Here is a 21,726-nt window from a genome sequence, read left to right as displayed (position 1 = left end):
ATTTAAAAACAGACAAATATTCAGGTGTTCACTAGAACCAATCAAAATCCAGAATACAGAGGGAATTTATATGCTTAGTCTATATAAATGGAGACATACGATCATAAGCTGCTCTGGTAATTGCTTTCGCTGCATTCTTCTGAATGTCAGGAACTGTGGAGCTTTCTGCGAATGCTAAGAGCTTCTTAAGAACCCCTGTCTGTTGAATCATCGTGGTATCCATATCTTCAAGGCAATTGCCAAGCACTGAAAGCGCTTCTATATGAAGGTCATTAAATTCCTAATAATATAAGGAAACACAGCTTTAGAAAGTTGTACTAAAAGAAATTTATGCGTTCCAACTCTACGCACGGACTAAGGTCATTCAGTAGATAATGTAATCCACTTCGTTGGGACAGAGGCCCCAGGAAACAGTTCTGTTTATTAACATAACGTCACTCTCCCTAACCATTTGCCCCATCTTTTCTCATTTCCCCTTGTCCAAAGTGCTTTATAGATAAAAACACTGACTGAAAACTTCCAGCAATGGTATCCAAGTGAAGGTGCTTATATAACCTCCCCCTGACAACAATTTTGAAAAAGCAGACAGAAGAAAGTATATTTTCCTTAAAATCTGGAGTTGGTAGAGAGAAGTATTGTGAGTGTGTGGCTTTCTTGCCTGCAGAATCTCCCAAACCCCATAGCAGTGGAAAACTGCAGCCTTGAAATTTAAGGTGGGGATCCTCAAAGTGAGAGAAACACAGGAAGGCTATGCTACCATCATGGTATTCCACACGGCATTGCTTCTGGTCAAGTGCCCTTCACAGCAAAAGAAGTGTGGCAGTGGGCCCCTACTCATGGGGTTCACTGGCCTTACCTTGACCCCCAACATCCTAAAGCAGCTGGCTTGATAGAATGGCCTTTTTACGATTCAGTTACAGGGCTGGTTAGGTAGCAATACCTTACAGGTCCAGGGCTAGGTTCCCCAGGAGGCTAATTGGTTCAGAATCATCATCTAATATATGATGCTGCTTCTCCCATAGCCAAGGTTCATGGACAGGCCCAGGAATCAAGGGGTGGAAATGGGAGTGACACTTACTATTACCTCTAGTGACACACTAACAAAAATTTTGCTTCCTGTCTCAGCGACCTTATGCTCTGGTGATCTAGAGGTCTTAGTTCTAAAGAGAGAAGTGTATCCACCAGGAGATGCAGAAAGAAAAGATTGCCACCTGGCTGCTTTGGGCTCCTTATGCCTCTAAATCAACAGGCAAATGGAATTTCTGTGCTGGCTGGGTGATTGATTCATACCACCGAGGGGAATGGGACTGCTGCTCCACAGCAGAGGTGAGAAAGAGTTTATCTAGAGAGCAGGAGATCCCTTAGGTTGTCTCCTAGTATTATCATGCCTTGTGATAAAAGTAGATGGGAAGTTCAGTAACCCAACCCAGGCAGACCACTAATAGCCAGACCCTTCAGGAATGACATGTGGGTTGTCACTCCACCAGGCAAAGAACTGAGATGAGCCAAGGTACTTGCTGAGGGCAAAGGGAAGATGGAAGGAGTATTGGAAGAAGGTGGTTCTCAATACCAACTATGACCACATGACCAGTTGTAGAAAAGAGGCTGTAGTTGTCATGAATATTTCTTCCTTATTTTGTTATGTATATGTGTGTACATGCAACATCTTTAATTTCTCCCCTCTCTTATTCTCTTACATGACATAAGAGGTATGACTTTATGAACTAGTATTTAAGTATTGTTCATTTTAAATCATAGTATTTAAGTTATGGGATATCAAGAAAAGTAAACATCATCCAAGGACTTTGCATCCTATACTGAGCAAAGTGTCAGAAGATTTTCAGCTGTACACAGGATGTTCACATCATTTCAGGCAGCGGGAGAACCCTGCTGTTGTCTGTTTGGAGGTGAAGTACGATTTAAGAAGATGTGTGTTGCTGCCAAATCGGCAGGAGCACACCTGTGAGGGTTAATTTGTGTCTTAACTTGGCGAGGCCACATTATACAGATGTTTGACCAAACATTATGCTAGATCTAAAAAATTAATTATTTAGATGAAATTAATATTTAAATCAGTAGACTGAGTAAAGCAAGATTACCCTCCATCATGTGGGATAAATTATTCTTGTTGCTTTACCCTAGAGAAAACTACGGCAGACCCAGGCTAAAAGACTAATTCTACTCATTTCAGGAATACATGAAGATCATAAAGAATAATTTAAAAACTTTAAATCTTCTAAACCACAAAATTTTAATTGAGATATAATTGATATATCAACATTATATTAGTTTCAGGTATACAATATTTGTATATATTACAAATATCTCCACAGTAAGTCTATTCAACATTTGTCACCTTACACAGTTACAAATTTTTTTTCTTGTGATGATAACTTTTAAGATCTACTCTCTTAGCCACTTTCAAATATGCAATACAGTTTTATTAACTATAGTCACCATGCTATACATTACATTCCTATGACTTACTTATTTTATAACTGGAAATTTGTATCTTTTGAACCCCTTCACTTATTTTGCCCAACAGAATGGCCAACTTCCATTCTGTTTTCTGTACGAGCTTGGTTTTCTTGTTTTGTTTTTTACAGAGTCCTTATATAAGTAAGATCATATGTTTTTGTTTTTAACTGTCTCACTTATTTCACACAGCATAATACCCTCCAGGTCACACCACCTTGTTGCAAGTGGCAAGATTTCATTCTTACTTCATGGCTGAATAATATTCCATGGCATGGAATAATAATATTAAAATTGTGTTCTATGCTATGGAATATTTATATATACACACACACATAGGTGTGCATATATCTTTTTGAGTTAGTGTTTACATTTTCTTTAGAGAAATACCCAGAAGTGGAACTGCTGAGTCACATGGTAGCTCTATTTTTAATTTTTTGAGAAACCTTCCAGAAGATTTAGGAAATTATTTTACAATAGCCTTTATCATTAGTCTGATTTAATCATGCCGATAAACTATGTAGTGTCAAGCAAATTAGTTCTCTATACTTAGTACTATGCTTAAACATAATAAAATTTCATTTAAAAATATTCTACCATTCACATTTTATAACAATGTTTAAGAGAGATACATTTTCCCATACAGAGTTGAATAAATGCTATAAATACCTTAGTTTCCAGGATCTTAATAAGGTGGTCCATTCCTTGACTGTCTCTTAGCATTGCTCGTGAACCCTTGTCATTTGTAATAACATCTAAGGTTTTGAGAGCCAACAACTGAATCACTGGATATTCTGACTTCAAGAGCTCTAATATAGAAGGGATTGCATTCAGTTCTTGAAGCATAGCTCGACACTGAAAATCCTGCCATGAAATACAAATGATCAAATAAGCAATTTTTAAAGCAAAATATAGCCTCAAGAATGGAGAACTTCTATTTTTTAACAAAGAATGTTCCAAGTTATAATTTTCACATCTTTTATTCCAGAGTCCCTTCCGAAATAACTCACAAATAAAGATAAACAGTCAGTTGACAACACCAAAATATTCATTTTAACTATGCAGACATTGTCAATAACAGGAAATAAACATGACCTATGACTTTTTCAGTATCTGTTTCTTTATTATACAGCAGATTCTTATTACTATAAATGCTGTTATAACAAAAGCTATGCATAATGAAATTCTTTTCACACTCTCTGTCCTATTTCAAATAGTATTTGATAAAATGAGTTGATGGCATGGGTTCCTTATTATCTTCATTCAGATGGACTGTTTAGGAAATGCTTCTATGCACATGGTGCTATTAGCAGGCCCTGTGCATGGAAATGCACATCAGGCTCAGTTCAGACACATGACCTTTATTTAAGACATTTACAACATCAAGAGGTCATTAGAGTCTAGACAAATTGCTCTGCAGTGTGTGTCTGCAATTTTATGTGTGTGAGTTGTGGGGCAGGGAGGTTGGTTGGACTGAGCAATGGAGAAAACGAGACAAAATGCCACGGAAATCTCCCCATACCTGACATTTTAAATGAAAACATGGTAAATGTAAAATATTATTAAAGGTGGGAAAGGTCCCACTTCCATCTTCACTTTCCTTTATCCATCTTCCAACTGCTAGTATTCAGCTTCCTTCAGACATAAAAATTTAAGGTTTCTGTTTGTTTTGGGTTGAATCACATCTTCCAAAAATGTAGGTTGAAGTCCGAACCTGCAGTGTCTCAGAATGTGACCTTATTTGGAAGCAGGGTCATTGCAAATGTAAGCAAGGTCATAGGGGAGTAGGGTGGGGACTCAATGGTGTCCTTATAAAATTGGTGTCTCCATAAAGAGAGACAAATGGCAGAGGGAGAGATTGCTGTGCTGCAGCTGCAAACCAAGGGATCCCAAGGAGTGACGGCCACCTTCAGGGGCTGAGAAGAGGCAAGGAACGTTCTACTCAGAGTCCCTTGGGGAGCATGGCCCTGCTGACGCCCTGATGTCGGACTTCCAGCCTCCACAGATGTTAGAGAATAATTTCCTGTGTTTGAAGCCACCCACTTGGTTGTCCTAGGAAATTAATGTGCTGTTATCAACTAGTACTTCTGTTGTGGAGAATAGTGGGGGTAAAGTCTTTTCATTTCTGTTTGATAAAAAATAGGGAAATAGAGCTGTAAAGAGTTTTGAGATGTAAAACACAAACGTGCTTGGAGGATTATTTTGGCCTATTGGATGAGGGTAAGACTTAAGTACCCAGAGAAGAGAAAGGAAGCTGAGCTGCTTCTTGGGGATGCCTTTTGTGGGAGGAGTAAAGGTAAAACCAGTCGGTGTCCAGCCAAGTGGCAAGGACTGCTAAGGCCAGGAATGTAAGCTTTTGCTGCCTTTGGCATGAGCCTGTTGGGCCCTTCTCTCTATTGTTTGTCTGGACAGTTTGCCTCTCAATGTCCCCTCTCCCACCTTTACTTTGCCATCTCTTACTTTCACACTCTACTGCTGGCTACTTACAGCAGTGTTTTTGTATTTTCAAATTACCTAAAGTTGATCAAGTGTGCATGGAAATTGTTCAGGAACCTGAGTAGAAAAAGAGGCAGAGACTCCTGTTCCTTGTGTCAGGGAGCTGACCTGCTGTGGCTGTGAGGGTACGAATGCTGGGTTGGGAGGTGGGGCAGTGGTGGGGGACCAGGAAAGACATCACAGGTTGGAGAGGAGAAGGTGTTCAGTTTCCATTAAAAAAGAAAGCAGCACAGTGAGGCCACGTCTTGCAACTGTGAACAAGGAGTTCTGTTCAGGGTACTCAGCTCACTAGGCTTTCCCCAATACATAAGCCTGTTCCAAAAACTTGGTACACAGACCAGGGCATATATTATATCCAATGTGCTTAGATCACAAGGTTAGATCAGTAGGTAATTGCCCAGGTTAGCCCTAGTTCAATGTGAATATTAGATTTCCTGTTTCAGAAGGAATACATTTTATCTAGAATAATTCCATCTTAATTTGTAAACCATTATATTCTTTTAAAATTTAAATACATTTCCAAAATGTCCTTTCATGGGATACAAATACTTATAAAGTGTGAAAACTGAAAAGAACTTACGCTAAACTTTCTTTATTTTATCTCTGAAAGATCACTACTAAACAGTACCAAAAAGAACTGATTAATCAAAAGTGGTGCATTTTAAGCTTTTTAAAAATATATATTTTATTAATTATGCCATTACAGTTGTTCTATTTCCCCCCTTCATTCCCCTCCACCCTGCACACCCCCTCCCCCACCATCCCCCCTTTAGTTTATGACCACGTGTCTCAAGTTCTTTAGATTCTATATTTCCCATACTATTCTTGCCCTCACCCTATCTATTTCCTACCTACCATCTATGCTACTTATTTTCTGTACCTTCTCCCCCCTTCTCCTTCTCCCACTCCCCTGTTGCTAACCCTCCATGTGATCTCCATTTCTATGGTTCTGCTCCTGATCTAGCTGTCCTCTGAGTTTGCTTTTGTTTTAGGTGTATATGGGAAAGCAAATTCTATAATCAGCTTTGGTCAGAACACATTTTTAGGAATTAATCTTACCTGGACCAAGTTATAAACACACTCAATAGAATTCTTCTTCACATCAGGGTCTGGGCTGCTCAGCAGTCTGATGAGAGGCTTTAATCCCCCGTGTTCAAGTATTTGCACTTTGCTGGTGGACTCTGCAGACATGTTCGCTAGGCAAAGACTAGCAAACTCATGGATAACTACTTCTTCTGCATATCAAAAAAAATAACACAGCTATGCTAAATGCGTATTCAACCATTACTTTGAAGCATGTTTTATAAGCCAAAGCTTTACACAAATCTTACCTTGGGTGGAGCCCACCTTGGTTTGAGAGATTTTAATGACAATTCACAATTGGTATTCCATTAACTATTTTTAATAAGTAGTGCAATCAAATGTGAAAAATACACCAGTCCTATTTTTAAAAATACATACAGGATGCCAATTTACCTTCTGGAGCAAGCTGAGCAATAACAGAATTCATGACATCTAATTCTCTTAACAATTTTTTAACATCATCTACAACAGAAGAAACAAAATATTGATGTTTATCATTAATAATACTAATGGCCATGTCTATTGACTAGTCCCATGTGAGATATGTCCCATTATTATTTAATTTTGCAGATAAGGAAATTGAGGCTCAAACTCCCGCTGCGAGCAGACAGTGGGCCAGGTGCCACACCCAGGCCCGACACCAGGCAGACTCCAGTGCCTGCTCCGTGATCACTGAACTATCACACTGCCTTCCAAACCACTAGAAAAAATAAGCGTAAAACCACAAAATGTGCCTAAAACACATCAAAAATTTGAGTTATTGTGCCCTATACTTGTTTATTATACAATAAACTTGTTTATTTGTTTATTATATAATAGTAATTCTTTTTTGTTTTGTTGGGATGGTGTTTTAAAATCTTGATTTCAAGAAAACTTACAGAATACACATAAAAATGACCTTTAGCTTTCTTTGGATTGATGCATCTTGTTTTTTATTTTAAAAAAGATTTTATGTATTTATTTTTTTAGAGAGGTGAAGGGTAGGAGAAAGAGAGGGAGAGAAACATCGATGTAAGAGGGAAACATAGACCAGTTGCCTCTTGTACACCCCCTACCAAGGACCCAAAACCTGCAACCCAGGTTTGTGCCCTGACTGGGAATCAAACCAATGGCCTGTCTCTCTGTGGGACAACGCCCAACCAACTGAGCCACACCAGTCAAGGCAATACATCTTGTTTACATTTTATTTTATTATCAAATATGCCAAAATACTTGAAGATAAATATATTGATTTTTTAAGTTCACTTTTATATTCTTTATATGAGCATAATTAAGGCTAGACAGGTATGCCCCTGCTTGCTTTTTGCCATCTTTAACCCCCTTTCGGAGAAATAAAGCACAGCTGCTACTTTAGTTTTACAGTTTTTCTTCTTGGTCAATTATCTTTGTCTGTAAGCCCAAATTAGCATTATCAGAATTTTGGAAAATTTCACTTTGCAGCAGCTGAAGCGGATGGGTTGCTGGATGAATTCTTCCTTATTAATTACTGGATATTCTTGCCTTTTATTAAACAACTTTTCCTGTGGGATTCAGGGAATGACTGTTCTTCAGCTTAGGCTGTTTCTGTTCAAAATGGCTAAACCAGAACCAGCAAAATTATAGCCAGCCATATGGATGTGAATAGGCTTAAAGTACAAAAGAATAATCGAGCTTCTGAGAAGTGTGTCCCAAGGTGGAAGACATTATTTTATAGTTGAAACTCATTTATAATAAGTGCATTACCTCCACAGGTTAACATATAATAGCCTTTCGCAATACTCAGATCCTTGCGAGTGTCCCAGTAAACTGTAAAGTGTTCCAGAGATGTGCACCCTCTGGCAGAATCTGTTGGCATTCTCTTCTCTTGTGAGAAGAGAATGAGTCCAGTGTGTATTGCTTGGAATGACTTTTGTGAAGGCCACACCAAAGTCTCCTGCTTTTACATGCTGGAAGAAAAATATCTCTGGGCTTTTAGATCTCCTAGTACATTCTCCACTTAGCACACAAAATAACCTTCCGTGTACTTCAAAGTTCCTGCTGCACCACTGACCATGAGGTGAAGAAGGTTCACACTCTGTGCACATCCTCTCTGCTCCTCCCACTTCTCTGCAGGGAGGATCTGCTGCCCCGGCAGAGTCCACTTTGTGGCATTGTGTGTGATGCCGTGCCTCGGTCTGCTCAAATGAGTTGAAACTTGTCATCAGAGGATTCTCCGTCCATGAAAATCCTTCCTAGATATGAATTTGGCCCAAATCTGTTCAACAACAGGTCTGGTAGATCCATCTACTAAACCATTTCCTTATGACTCAATGGACGATTCTTATTCCCTGGCAGCATTTGTAAATTGACGGCATCATTGATCAATTTCCTATTCTTCTTTTTGACATCAGATTATTCAAAAAATCTTTCTTTTCTTGAGGTTAATTCAGTAAAAATAATGGATAAGCTGCTACTCCCATCACTTTAAACACAATGTTGATCTCTGTCCCCTTCTTTCTCCACAGAGAACACTCTGATAGGGCATCTGAGTAGAAACTGCCACTTGTAGCTGGGTCACAGAAACATGTTCTAGCTAAACAGTGTGACACCTTCAGTTTTAGGTTGTTGCACAACTGCCAGCACCTTACTTCCTGAAGTAATGGGTTGGCCAAAAAGTCCATTTAGTTTTTTTCCATAAAATAAAAGATACATTTTTCATTTTCACAAAAAACTTTATTGATTTGGATATTTTGAGTACGTCAGCTATAGCCTACTATCATAGGCTTCTAGTGGGTAGAGGCCAGGTGTGCTGCTAAATATCTTTCAATGCATAAGACAGCCCCACAGCAAAGAATTATTTGGCCAAAATGTCAATAGTACCAACAAATTTCGCAAACCACTTCTAACACATTTGATCAGTCACAGCACCTTCTCTGTACACTGAGCAAATCTTTTTTTGCATTTCGGTTGCATCTTTATCTTTCTTGAAATAATAAAGCATAATACCCTGAAGTTATTGCATATATTCTTCCATGTTCAATATTAGACTGGCTACACAAAATTCACTAATTTTGATGTTTTTTAAATACACATTGGTATGACAGCTGTGTATTTAATACAGTCTAACAAAACTATTTCAAATAAAGTTAAAGACAACTAAGCCCTGCTAGAGCCATCTTATAGAAAAAACAAAATAAAAATTTTGGCCAATAACACCTTCATGCAATCTGTTTTAACTGCATTCTTATTTACAGTTTTTTGGGGTTGTATAATATTGACCATCTAATTTATCTTTGACCTTGCATAGTCTTTTACATCAGACTTTTCCTAAGATGGCAAGATCTTCAGATTGCCTTAAGTGAACTCTTGGCTTCAAAGGCTACTTCTCACAAGGATCCTGAGGAAATCTCTCTTTAACTGACTTCATTAAATGAGTCTCTGTTATATGACCTTATCAAGCTAAATACAACCGGCAGGCAAAAGAAGACAACACCTTTATTTTGATAAAAATTTTTAACAAAGTAATTTAAGTGCCTGTCTTAAATGACCCAGGCTTAGCATAGGCACATAGCTCAACCACTCTAGAACAATAAGAAGAAGGAGGAGGAGGAAGAGAAGGAGAAGAAAAAGAAAGAATTTGTTTGCAACTGCCAAGGGGAAAGATGGTTCTCAAAGCAATCCTTCTGGAACCTGGAAGTCCATTGGAACATTTTGTTGGTTCATCTACTATGAGTGTAGTGATATTATGAGCAATAAGCAACATTTTAAAAAGAAAAAATGAATATAGTGATATTATTAAATGTGTGAAAACCATATGAAGATACAAATTTCTGAAGGAGCAGCAATTTTTTTTAAGAATGCCGAAAGATGTCCTGGCTGGTGTGTCTCTGTAGGTTGACCACTGGCCTGTAAACCATAAGGTCACCAGTTTGATTCCTAGTCAGGGCACATGCCTGGGTTGCAGGCCAGGTCCTCAGGTGGGGACATACGAAAGGCAGCCAATTGATGTTTCTCTCACACATTGATGTTTCATTCCCGCTCTTTCTCCTTCCCTTCTCCTTTCGATAATAATAATAATAATAATAAGTTTTTAAAAGAATGGCCAAAGATGATAAATTAACTGTGTCATTTCAGAGATGCATTTACTTACAGATTATTCTGGAAACATGACTTTTCATTTAGATCAAGTGACTAATTGCTCATTTTTGTTCCAAGTTTCCACGGACGTGTGTGAACAGTGAAGCAATAAGTGTTAATGGGTTGGCCCTCTTCACAAAAAAGGAACTTCACAAGCAGTTGAGGATACCATGTGTTTATCCATGTCCTCAGATAGTTCAGACAGAAAATCAGTTCAGTTAACACAAAAAAGTCACTTGCTTGTTTTTTCCACCCAAATTACAGATCGAAAGAAAGCTCTCAGAGGTTCACTCAGTGTACCTGAGATCCAGCACTCAGCAGACACCACGAAGCTCTCCTCGCACGGGCCGCAGCCAGCCCAGCAGCTCACGCAGGAAGGTTTGGCCGGTGTCAGAGGGTTATCGCATTTAACACCCAAATGCAACAATAATTCTTAATATTTGGGGACCACAGCCTCCTTTAAAAACTTATGAAACTCTATTATAAATCTGCTCAGGAAAAGTTTGCAACCAACTTGACGTGTTTCACAGACTATAAACTCACGTATTAGAAGATAAGAATACAACGAATAATAAAATGAATAATAGAAGAACAAAGTAAGCTGAAAAAGAGTCATAGAGACCTAAACATTAAATTAGAAAATATAAGTATAAAAAGGAAATTATAATTGTCCTTTCCAAATGAGAGGCATTCTCCCCCAATATCATTTAGAAGGAGAACATGGCTTAGAACGAACACTAATGTTAAGGATCATGGAAGACTTGGTGACTAGAAAGTTTAGTGAACTATGAGTCAGAGAGTACAGTTCTAATCTGGCTCTAATCTAAATTCTGCTAATAACCCCCTGCATGACTTTGGGCAAGGAACCTAATCCTTTAGGGATATTTCCTATTATTATTATTATTATTATTATATTGTATTTTTCCATTACCATTTATCTCCCTTACACCTTATTCCACCTCCACCCCTGCCCCCCCCACAGTCACCACACTGTTGTCTGCCCATGAGTCCTTTTTCTTTTCTGCTTGATCCTTCCATCCCCTACCCACTCCCCCACCAGAGTTGTGAGCCTGTTCTCTATGAGTCTGTCTCTATTTTGCTTGTTAGTTCAGTTTGTTCGTTAGATTTCACATGTGAGTGAAATCACATGATATTTGTCTTCCTCTGGCTGGCTTATTTCACTTAGCATAATGTTCTCTAGGTCCATCCACACTGTCACAAAGGGTAAAATTTTCCTCTTTTTTATTGCTGAGTAGTATTCCACATGTAAATGTACCATAGCTGTTTTATCCACTCATCTACTGATGGACATTTGGGTGGCTTCCAAATCTTGGCTATTGTAAACAATGCTACAATGAACATAGGGTGGAACACTAGTTCTTTCGAATTAGTGTTTTGGGTTTCTTCAGTTAAATTCCCAGAAACAGAATCACTGGGTCACAAGGCAGTTCCATTTTTAATTTCTGGGGTAACTCCATACTGCTTTCCTATTTTTGAAATGAGGAGTTTCACAAGAACTGTTACAAAGTACTTTTGGTTTTCACATTCTTTGGTGTAAATTTTTCTTTTATAAGAAAAATTTTAATTTTCCCTTTTTTTGTCTATAAATATGTTCAGTATGGTACCTTCAACATGGCAGAGTTAATATACAGACAACCCCTGAGATAAATTTATGAAGGCCCTGCAATACAAGTGATTACTACCTCATTTAACTTCTCTGTGCCTCCGCTGCCTCATATGTAAAGGGAACAATAGAGCCGACCTTATAAAATGATTCGACACATAAACAGCACGCAGAACAATGCCTGGCACATTATAAGTGCTACGTAAGTACTGACTGATGTTATCATAATCCAGGCTGGTGGAACACCCACTCCCCCACGACTGTCCTCATCCTGCTCTTACCCACAGAAACGCACCCAGAGCCCCAGCACAGCCGCCACTGAGTGCTCCCGCAGCTGCCGCCAGAGCCCCTTCCACTGCAGCCCCCAGTGGAGGCTGGCTTCCCTGGTAGTGCAGGTGTTGCCCTACCTCTGTGGCTCCGGTGGTCGAGGCACAGGTGCCAGACAAAGCTCTCCTTCCCCTTCCCTCTCCAGCCTCATTACTAACTGTCTCTGAAGACACTAATGCCATAGTCCTGCCGGATAGCACAGAATAAGGGAACCCCACTGCCTCACAAGGGACCAGGGAAAGTGAGGTGACAGGAGGCAGGATGTTGGGGGAAACTATGGGAGCAGGTACGATGGTTTTAGCCGACGCCTGTGGTGGAGACATGTTTATTACCAGCAGCCTGAGTTGCATGTTAGAATTCAGTCTCCACCAAGAATATAATTTTTTATTATAAGTTGGCAAAACTTTTGTTGGCTAACTCAGAAACCTACCATATAGCATAGTCCATTAGTCAGGGACTGCCTTTATTTGCATGGTTTTGGTCAAAACTGATATTCTAATAGATATACTAGTATATTTTAACTAATACTATTACTCCACCCTATTAAGCGTATGAAAATATTCAAGCAAGTAAGAGGCCTGTTTTTAAGGAGTAAATAAATGTCTAAATTTATTTTGGGCAAAATATAGTTTGTGGCTTCAAAAAATTAATGTATCAAAACTCTTTACCTTGGTCTGCCTTCACTATTCAATACATAGGAAGTATAATTTAGATATAGGCAGACAAATTACATTATACTAACTCAAGAAAAAAATTATTTCAATTTTAAAAGACAATGACTGCTCTCCTAACTTGTAAGACTGGACCACACTACATCACCAAGTTAGAGGGTATTTGCACATATTGTTATATTTTTAAAATATTCCTTAAAATGTGAGATCATATATTTGTTATATTATGCTTTACTTTTTGATTGATACTAAAGCTAGTTTATTTTTATTTATACTTTTTGATTGATACTAAAGCTAGTTTATTTTTATTTTTTTTTAACATTTCTTTTTTTTTTTAAGATTTTATTTATTTATCTTTAGAGGGGAAGGGAAGGAGAGAGGGAGAGAAACATCAATGTATGGTTGCCTTTTTTCGAGGGACTGCAGAGGGGTGAGGGTAAAGTGTTTAATAAAACTAAAATAAATCCCTTAACATTAAACTTAAAAGAAAGATAAGGCATTATATGAGATTTTAAAAAGTTGCTACTTACTATTAGAGACCAGGATTCCAATGATCATAGTAGCATTTCTTCTCACAATTTTGTCTTCATGGGTGAGCAGTTTAGTCAAAGTTTCCACAGCTCCAAGTTCAAGGAGGGTTGATTTATTTTCCTCACCTGACATTATAGGTAAAAACAGAATCATGCATGGATATCACCCATTTCACCCAAACTTCTCTGTGTGATTCCAGTTCCTTATTTGCCATCTGCCTTTCACACTCCTCTGTGGCCACACGTTTGGAGCACAGGCATCCCGGCCATCGGCTGCTCTACCTACCCCGTCCCATTTACAAAGCTGGCTTCCTCTTTTTTAAATTAAAGTTATTGGGGTGAATAGAATAATATAGGTTTTAAGTGTACATTTATATGATATGTGATCTGTATATTGCATTGTGTGCCCGCCACCCAAAGTCTGCCACCATGTGTTTGGCTTCCTTTACCCTTTACCACCCCCAGCCCCTTCCTTCTGGTAACCAGCATGCTGTTGTCTGTCTGTGTCTATGAGTTTCTGCTTTATATCCCACATCTGAGTGAAATCATATGGTTCTTAGCCTTTTCTGATTGACTTATTTTACTTAGCATTGTCATTCAAATACAGGGAGACAAATTACATTATACTAACTCAAGAAAAAAATTATTTCAATTTTAAAAGACAATGACTGCTCACCCTGCACCTCCAGAGAGGTTTCCTCTGACCATTTAATGGTCTCCAATGACCCATCTAATGTCATTACCGCATCCAAGTCTTCCTTCTCTCTCTCTATCCCACTTTATTTTTTCATACCACATAATGACCTCCGTGCGTTGTTTGCCTACTGCACTGTAACTTAACTTCCCACGAGGAGGACAGGCTTTCTGTTCTGTCCTCTCTCATCCTCAGTGCCCTGGCCAGTGCCACTCACATGCTGACATAATTAATTGCATAATTGCATAATTCATTACAAAACTAATGAATACGCATAGAAGCGTGTTATTTACTTTCTGTTGAATGATGGTCTCCAGTTCTTTGTGTTATTGATTTTTAATTTCATTCTATTGTGGTATGGCATATTTTCTATAATTGGAATTATTCTAAATTAATTAAACTTTGCTTTATGGCCCAGAAGATGGTCTATTTTGAAAAATGTTCTCTATTCACTTGAAAAGAATGAGTATTCTGCTCTTTTTGGAGTGTTCTGTAAACATCAATTAAGTTAAATTAATTCATATTGCAGTTTCAATTTTTTAGATCCTTAAGGCTTTACTATTGACTTGTACTTTCATTTATTCATGGGGGCATCAAAATCCCCTGGTATAATTGTGGATATCTACTTCTCCTTGAACTTCTAGCTTCATGTATTTTGAAGATCTGCCACTAAGTGTATAACTATTTGGGATTTTTCAGAGCCCCTTGATTAGTTGATCTCTTTATCATCATAAAATGACCTTCTTTACCTCTACTACTATCTCTTCTCTCTTTTATGATATGAATATAGCTGCTCCATCTTTCTTTTGGTTGGTGCTATCATAGGATATGTTCCCCTCCTCTTACTTTCAATTTATGTCACATTCTAAGTGCATTACTTGCTACGGCATGCACTTTGGTCTTGCACTTTACCCAGTGTAACACTCTTTCCCTATTAATTAAAGTACTTACACCATTTACATTTAATTTGATTTTCGATACGATTAGGCTTAAATCTGCCATATTGTCATTTGTTTTTATGTGTTCCGTTATTCTTTGTTTTATTTTCTTCTTCTTTGTATAAACTACATATTTCTTACGATTCTATTTCACTTCCTTTGTTGGCTTATTTGATATCACTCTTTGCTCTGTTATTTCCCCGGTTGTACTAGGGTCTGTGGTCCACATGGCCTATGGCGGCGCACTCCCCAGCGGCTGAGTGAGGGCCTTCCGACAGTGCGCCTCCGTCCCCCGTCCATCCAGGAGCTGCCGTTGTCAGGGGTCTTGCACACGAGCTTCAGACTGCAGATGTGTGGTTATTATTTTTGTTTAAAGTAGCCAGTTTGCTTTGTAAGTGATTTAAGTTAGAAAAATATCCTGTTTGTCACTATTTCTAGTGCTCTCGCTTATTCTTTGTGTAGATCCACAGTTTCATCGGCGTCATTTGGCTTTTGCCTGAACTGCCTACTGTACCAGCACCTGCAGTGGGGCCCTGCCTGCACCGAACTGCTTCAGCTTTTAAATGTCTCATAAGGACTTTGTTTCCGGTTTTTGAAAAATATTTTTGTTGAGTTTCCATTTTTCTAGGTTGAAAGTTTTCATTTTTCTTGTGGTACTTTAAAGATGTCACTCCACTGACTTCTTGACCGTATCATTAGCGGTGACAAATCTGTTGTCATCCTTACACTGGCTCCTCTGAACATAATATTTGTTTTCTGGCTTTTTTTAATCCTCAATCAAGGACATGCTCATTGATTTGAAGTGAGGGGAAGGAAGAGAGAGAGAAACATCAACGTGGGAAAGACACATCGATCAGCTGCCCCCCATATGTGCCTCAATGTAAGATGAACCCGCAACCTAGGCGTGTGCCTGACAGAGAATGGAAACCTGCAACCCTGCAGTTCACGGGACAGCGCTCCAGCCAATGGAGCGACACTGGCCAGGGCTGTTTTCTGGCTGCTTTTAAGATTTTCTCTTTATCACTGGTTTCAAGCAATTTGATTATGATGTGAGTTGGTGTCGTTTTCTTCATATTCATTTTGCTGGGTTTTGATGAGATTCTTAGATCAGTGGGCTTGGAGTTTTCATCAAATTGGGGGTACTTCTGGCCATTATTTTTTAAATACTTTTTATGTCCTTTGTCTTTTTCAGAAACTCCAGTCACACATATATTGGATCACTTTTGATTTGTTTACTGATTTATATCCTCATTATGTGTTTTTTTCTGCTTCTTTTTGATGCCTAGTAATTTTTTACTGATTCCAAACATTGTGTATTTTACCTAACTAGACAATGGATATTTTTGTATTCTAGAAGTTTGTTCTGGGACACAGTTATTTGGAAAATTTTTTGATCCTTTTAGATCTTTCAGAACAGTGATCAATCTAGGGCTAATTATTTCCAACTACAAGGCAAGACCCCTGTGTATTCTGCACAGAGGTCCACGCATCTTGAGGCTTTTCAGTTTGGCCTGGAGAACGAGCCCTACTTCCAGCCCGGTGTGAGCCCCAGGCACTGTTGCCAGGCATCCTGTCAGGTTCTTTGTCTGACTTCAAGTGCTTCCCTCACATGTATGCACTGATCAGTAGGCAGGCAAATACTTGAGTGGAACCCTTTGCAGATCTCAAGTTCTCTCTCAGTGCAACACTTTCCTCTCTGTTACTCTAACCTGAAAACTCTTGCGGTCTTTGTCACCTTGGACCCTCAGTTCTGCCTTCGCAATTCACAGAGTCCAACAGGCTCTGCACAAGCTACCCCACTTGTGCTGCGGCCTGGGAACTCTCTGAAATCAAGAAGCTTGGAAATAAGTCAAGGGCTTATTTCCTTTATTTCCTGAGTCTCAGTAGTCACTGTCCTTCATTGTCTGGTAGTATTTTGCCAACTGCTACTTCATATATTTTGTCTATTTTATTGATTGTTTCAGTTGGGGCGGGGTGGTGGTAAATCTGACCCCTAATTCCATCTTGGCCAGAAGGCAAAGTGCCATCACTTTTCTTAAAAAACTATTTCAGAAAATACTGCTAGTATAAAACACTTGACTTATAATAACTTCTATATTGATTAAACATAAGATACATGCCTACTTATTTATTTGCCACATTTCATATAAAAGGTAATATATAATTAGGTACATAGGACAGCCAGATGACTTATGATGACTCTGTAAACCTGAATGAGACTTATGCTACTACAGATGCATAATCCAATGCCTCCCTGAAATTGACCCAGAATTCTACATCATCTGCTCATAAATGATACCTTCCAAACCACTCTAGTTTTTGTCCAGATTCCCAGTGATGACAAGAGTGACACAGAGTATTTCACCATTTGCTAACCAAATATTTTGTTTTCTCTCATGCAGGTCCCCAACCAGTTTTGTGTTATTATTTCTTTAAAATCATATTGCTCCTTAGTTTAAAAGGTCTTGTTAAAAATACCAAGTTACACTAAACTCTTCAAATAGTCCCAATTAAAATATTATGCAGTATAATACAAATCTATCATCATTTGGAACAAACCAAAATATAACCATCTCTTATGTTTGTAAATCTTCTATGAATAAATCTCTCAATAGAATCTAATTTGTGACATTTGCCATATTTTAACAAACTTTACTTTTTACAACAGTTTTTAGTACCAAGATAGTATAAGGAGTTCCCACATATATCACACAAGTTTCCTGTTATTGATATTTTACACTAGTAGGTAATTTGTGATAGTTAATGAGCCACTGTTGACATGTCACTATTAATTAAAATCAACGGTTCACCCAAAATCCCTGGTTTGAGCCTAATGCTCTCTTCCTGCTCCAGGGCCCAGTGCAGGGTCGCCCAGGACTTCTGGTCACCACGTGCCCTCAGCTCCGCTCGGCTGCGGGAGTCTCCCAGACTTGCCTTATTTGGTGGCTGTGCCGGCGTGGAGGGGCACTGGCTAGGTGTTTGTCAAATGTCCCTGAACGGAAATTTGATTTTTTAAAATCATAATTAGATGGGGGCTGCAAGTTTGGTGGGGAGGGAATAACACAGATGTGCCATTTTCCTTATATTGTGTCAAGGCCTTGACTTTGTTACAAGATTATCAACAAGACTCAGCACTGTTGATTGGTTTTGACCACCTGGCTGAAGTGGTTCTGTCAGGTTTCTCCACTACAGACTTGTTCATTTTTCCCTGTTTCCATGTTGTACTCTTTGGAAAGAAGTCATTGTGCGCAGCCCACACCTGAAACAGTTCTATTCTGCCTTCTGGTGGGCAGAGCATCCACATAAGTTACTGGGAATTCTTCTGCGCGGGAAATCTGTCTTTCCTCTCCCATTTATTTCATCATTCATTTATTGCTCACTTAATCATTTGTTTATTGTAGTATAGACTCATGGGTATTTATTTTCTACTTTGGGTTATAAACCAATACTACTAAATTTTGTTGTTATAATTATTTTGGCTTTGACCACTGGGAGTTCTTTCAGCTCCTGTACCATTCACAGTTTTTTAAACCACAACAAAATCTTCTAAATGACTCTTGTACCCAGTGACAGAATTACTCCCTTAGATTAAGTTAGGGAGAGACATTACCTTCAGGTAATGCATTAAATAATATCTGGTTGTCTGAAAGAATTCATCTGACTGGAAGGAAGTTAAGGACTGGGGAGCGGGTAAAAGGCTGGGCAGAGAAGTGCTCTCTATGTAGTAAATATTTGAAGCAACTAATGAAATAGATAAACTGAAAAATTCAAACCTTTTAAAGCAAATTTATAAATGGCTTCACACGCTTTGACCAAAATTTCTTCTTCTGGAGAATTAAGCATTAACACCACAGTTGCTACATTTTTGCTTTCAATTGTTAATGGATCAAACTGAAATGCAGAGAGAAAAGTATCAGGTTCACATTTGAGCTTTAAAAGCACATTAAAAATGACTGGTGTCTTAATACTTAAAAAATAACACTACCTTACAAAACAATGTGGTCACTGGCCAGTAAGTGCATTGTAAAGTTTTTATTTAAAAAGAAGAAAATATTACTAATACAGAGACAGCTGTCAACACGACAGCTTTGGAATACCCGGAATATGGTGGAAAGAGCAAAGCGTTTTGGAATCTGGTCTCTCAAGTTAGCAGGTGGAATCAGACAAGTTACTTCAGCCACCACAGTTTGTCTCCTTTTCTGCGATGGGTATAATAATGCCTTTCTCAAAGGATTAAGGAGGGAAGTAGAGATCATGTATGTAAAGCGCTGAGGACATTGTCTGGCACATAGCAGATACTCACTGAATGAAGGACATATGTTATTATAATTCTTAATCAATATGCAAGAATCCTTGAGCACCTGTTTATATTGGATGCCCTGACAATTTCAATAATCAGTCTCTTCTTTCTGACCACTACGCTCTTTGTGGGAAAGCAGTAATTATATATGTAAAACAATTTAAAAGCTATAGAAAAATGTAAAATTGGATAAAATCTGGAACAGATGAAATGGTAATACAGTATAAAAGAAAGTGTAGGGGCCTGTCCTGGTGGCTTAGTTGGTTGGAGCATTGTGCCATACACCAAAATGTTGCAGGTTCAATCCCCGGTCAGGGCACATATCTAGGTTGCATGTTTGGTCCACGGTTCAGGTATGTATGGAAGACAACTGATTGATGCTTCTCTTTTGCTCCCTTTTCCCCTCCCAGTAAAATCAGTAAACATATCCTTGGGTGAGGATTTTTTAAAGAATCAGTAAAGATTAAAAAAGAAAAAAAAAGGACTCTAAGAAGACTTGCACCCTGCTGTGAGACCTTGAGAACTGACATGCATCTGAGATGAATAGTAACAAACTTATGACACCTGTGGATTCTCTTTATCGAGGAGAAAGTAAATTATTACACTATTTTTTCTTCTATTTCCAGAGACTGGTGGAAGAGGAAGTTCTGCTTAAGTTAAAGGAAACAAATTGTATTTCAAAGCTTTAGCTGGTTCTTTGTGTTGGCCCTTCCCACTGGGCAGCTTACTGTGTTCTGGGATACAACAAAAATGGGTGCTCGGTTATAGGTAGAGGATGGAGAGACAGATCACTCTGCAGAAGGAAGCGTAATTGTGTGAGGCTGGAAGAGTGAAGGGGACAGAAAAGACAGCAGTAAGCAATGACCTGAAAGGACACGGCTGGGATAAAAATTCCTCCTGGAGGGGAAGTAGCTGTTGGATTTTAGGGCAGCATTACCTAACGTCCAAATTGAAGCTGTCATTCATGTATGTCCAACTTTATACTGGAAACAATAGGAATTGCATAAGTTGTGTTGTTCATTCTCAAGCCTCTTAGACTCTTTTTGGAGAGACAAATCCTCAGTCAAAGTCTGCCCTACACACCAGGCTGGAGGCACTCAGGTTTCCAGTGACGTGCCCAGAGAGGAAAAGTACGGCTTCCAGCAGAGCCCAGAGTGATAGCTAGGATGCTGTCTGCAACTGATCAGCAGAACACAAGAACTTTTAAGGGAGAACTTCTGGAAGAATTTGGGAATTGAGGTATGAGAAGTATTTTATCTAGGTGTTAAAGGGTAGCCCCAGAATGCCAGAAGACTTGGGGTCGTCTGGGTTATAAATGTGGCTTACTGACCACCTCTTTTTCAATCTGAAAAGTTAGAGAGTTGGGCTATGTTTCTTAGATCTCTTCCAGATATAAAATTCTAGAATTCTAGGAAGTACAAAAACATATGGCAGAGATAATAAATGTTGTGATGAGGAAGGGTAATTAATATGAATTGGGGTAAATGGAGAAAGGTCCATGGAGGTGGTAGAATTTTAGATAGGATTTGAAAAATGAATAAAATGAAGTAGGTTGAGATAAGGAGGGAGAATATTTAAAAGGGAGAACAATACTAGAAAGGTTTAAATAGGAATAAATGTTGTGTTTATGATGATAAAATAGGAACTTGACTAAATAGAAAATATCCACTATAAAGCAGAAATAAAATTGAATAATAAAGAAAGATGAGGTCTCAACAAATGACCTACACCCTCCCTTCACCCAACTTTCTAATGAGGTTAATCAACCATTCTCAGAGAGAAAAAGATTAAAATGCTAGAGATTTATACCTGGCTAAGTGACCATTCATACATTAAAAGAGACTTGTCCAGGCATTTGCAGACTCAACAGGTATCTCAACTGTGTACTCAAATTACTTAGCAAAAACTCTAGCCAGAATTGGGGAATACAAGTTATAAAAACAATAGGGGTAGATTGATGTGGTAAAATATATATTGTAGTTAAACTGAATGATAATAATGTTATGAATCATAATGTAATTCTTAAGAAAGCTTCCTGAAATAATAATGACACATTCTAAGGGGAAAAAAAGCTAAGTTCTAGGTTTATTCAACAAAACTCAGGTAAAGGTAATTTTTGGCAAAAAGAATAGGACCATTGCCTGGTTATTACTTGTTTTTATAGTAATAGAAAAATATAGGTTTAGATATGTGTATTTCAAGGCTGTAGATGAGTAGTAAAAGTTCAAATTTTTAAAAAGGGGGTAAGAAATAAGTTGTTCAACTCAGAAACAAAAAAATACAGGATAAAAATACAGCAAAGAAAAACCAAAAACTTACTGTAAAATAATAGGAATAAAATCAAGTATATCAGCAATCAAACTGAACATCAATAGGGTAAATAAACTTCAGTAAGATTGTCAGATTGGGTTAAAAGGCAAAATCTACTCTGTTTTTTTACATTGGCTGATATTTCTTCCACTGGATCTTTCAGAATGCGATACCCCACTAGCC

At 38.4% G+C, this 21,726-nt stretch overlaps 1 protein-coding gene across 1 annotated transcript in view; it reads right to left on the bottom strand.

The window, feature by feature from the left end:
• Positions 1-21,726, bottom strand: part of LOC119063924 (armadillo repeat-containing protein 3-like) — a 77,634-nt gene that overhangs the window by 37,409 nt on the left and 18,499 nt on the right. The window contains exons 4-9 of the mRNA XM_053654719.1: positions 18,707-18,824; positions 13,302-13,427; positions 6,448-6,516; positions 6,031-6,206; positions 3,145-3,339; positions 100-280 (exon numbers count right to left, since the gene is read on the bottom strand). Coding sequence (XP_053510694.1) covers positions 100-280; positions 3,145-3,339; positions 6,031-6,206; positions 6,448-6,516; positions 13,302-13,427; positions 18,707-18,824 — 865 coding nt within the window. The remainder of the gene's footprint in view (positions 1-99; positions 281-3,144; positions 3,340-6,030; positions 6,207-6,447; positions 6,517-13,301; positions 13,428-18,706; positions 18,825-21,726) is intronic.

This window comes from Artibeus jamaicensis, unplaced genomic scaffold (genome assembly GCF_021234435.1).
Source record: "Artibeus jamaicensis isolate MK-2021 breed Jamaican fruit bat unplaced genomic scaffold, CSHL_Jam_final contig_867, whole genome shotgun sequence".
Lineage (NCBI taxonomy): Eukaryota > Metazoa > Chordata > Mammalia > Chiroptera > Phyllostomidae > Artibeus > Artibeus jamaicensis.
The sequence above is the reverse complement of the archived record's forward strand: the minus strand, read 5'-3'. Positions and strand labels throughout refer to the sequence as shown.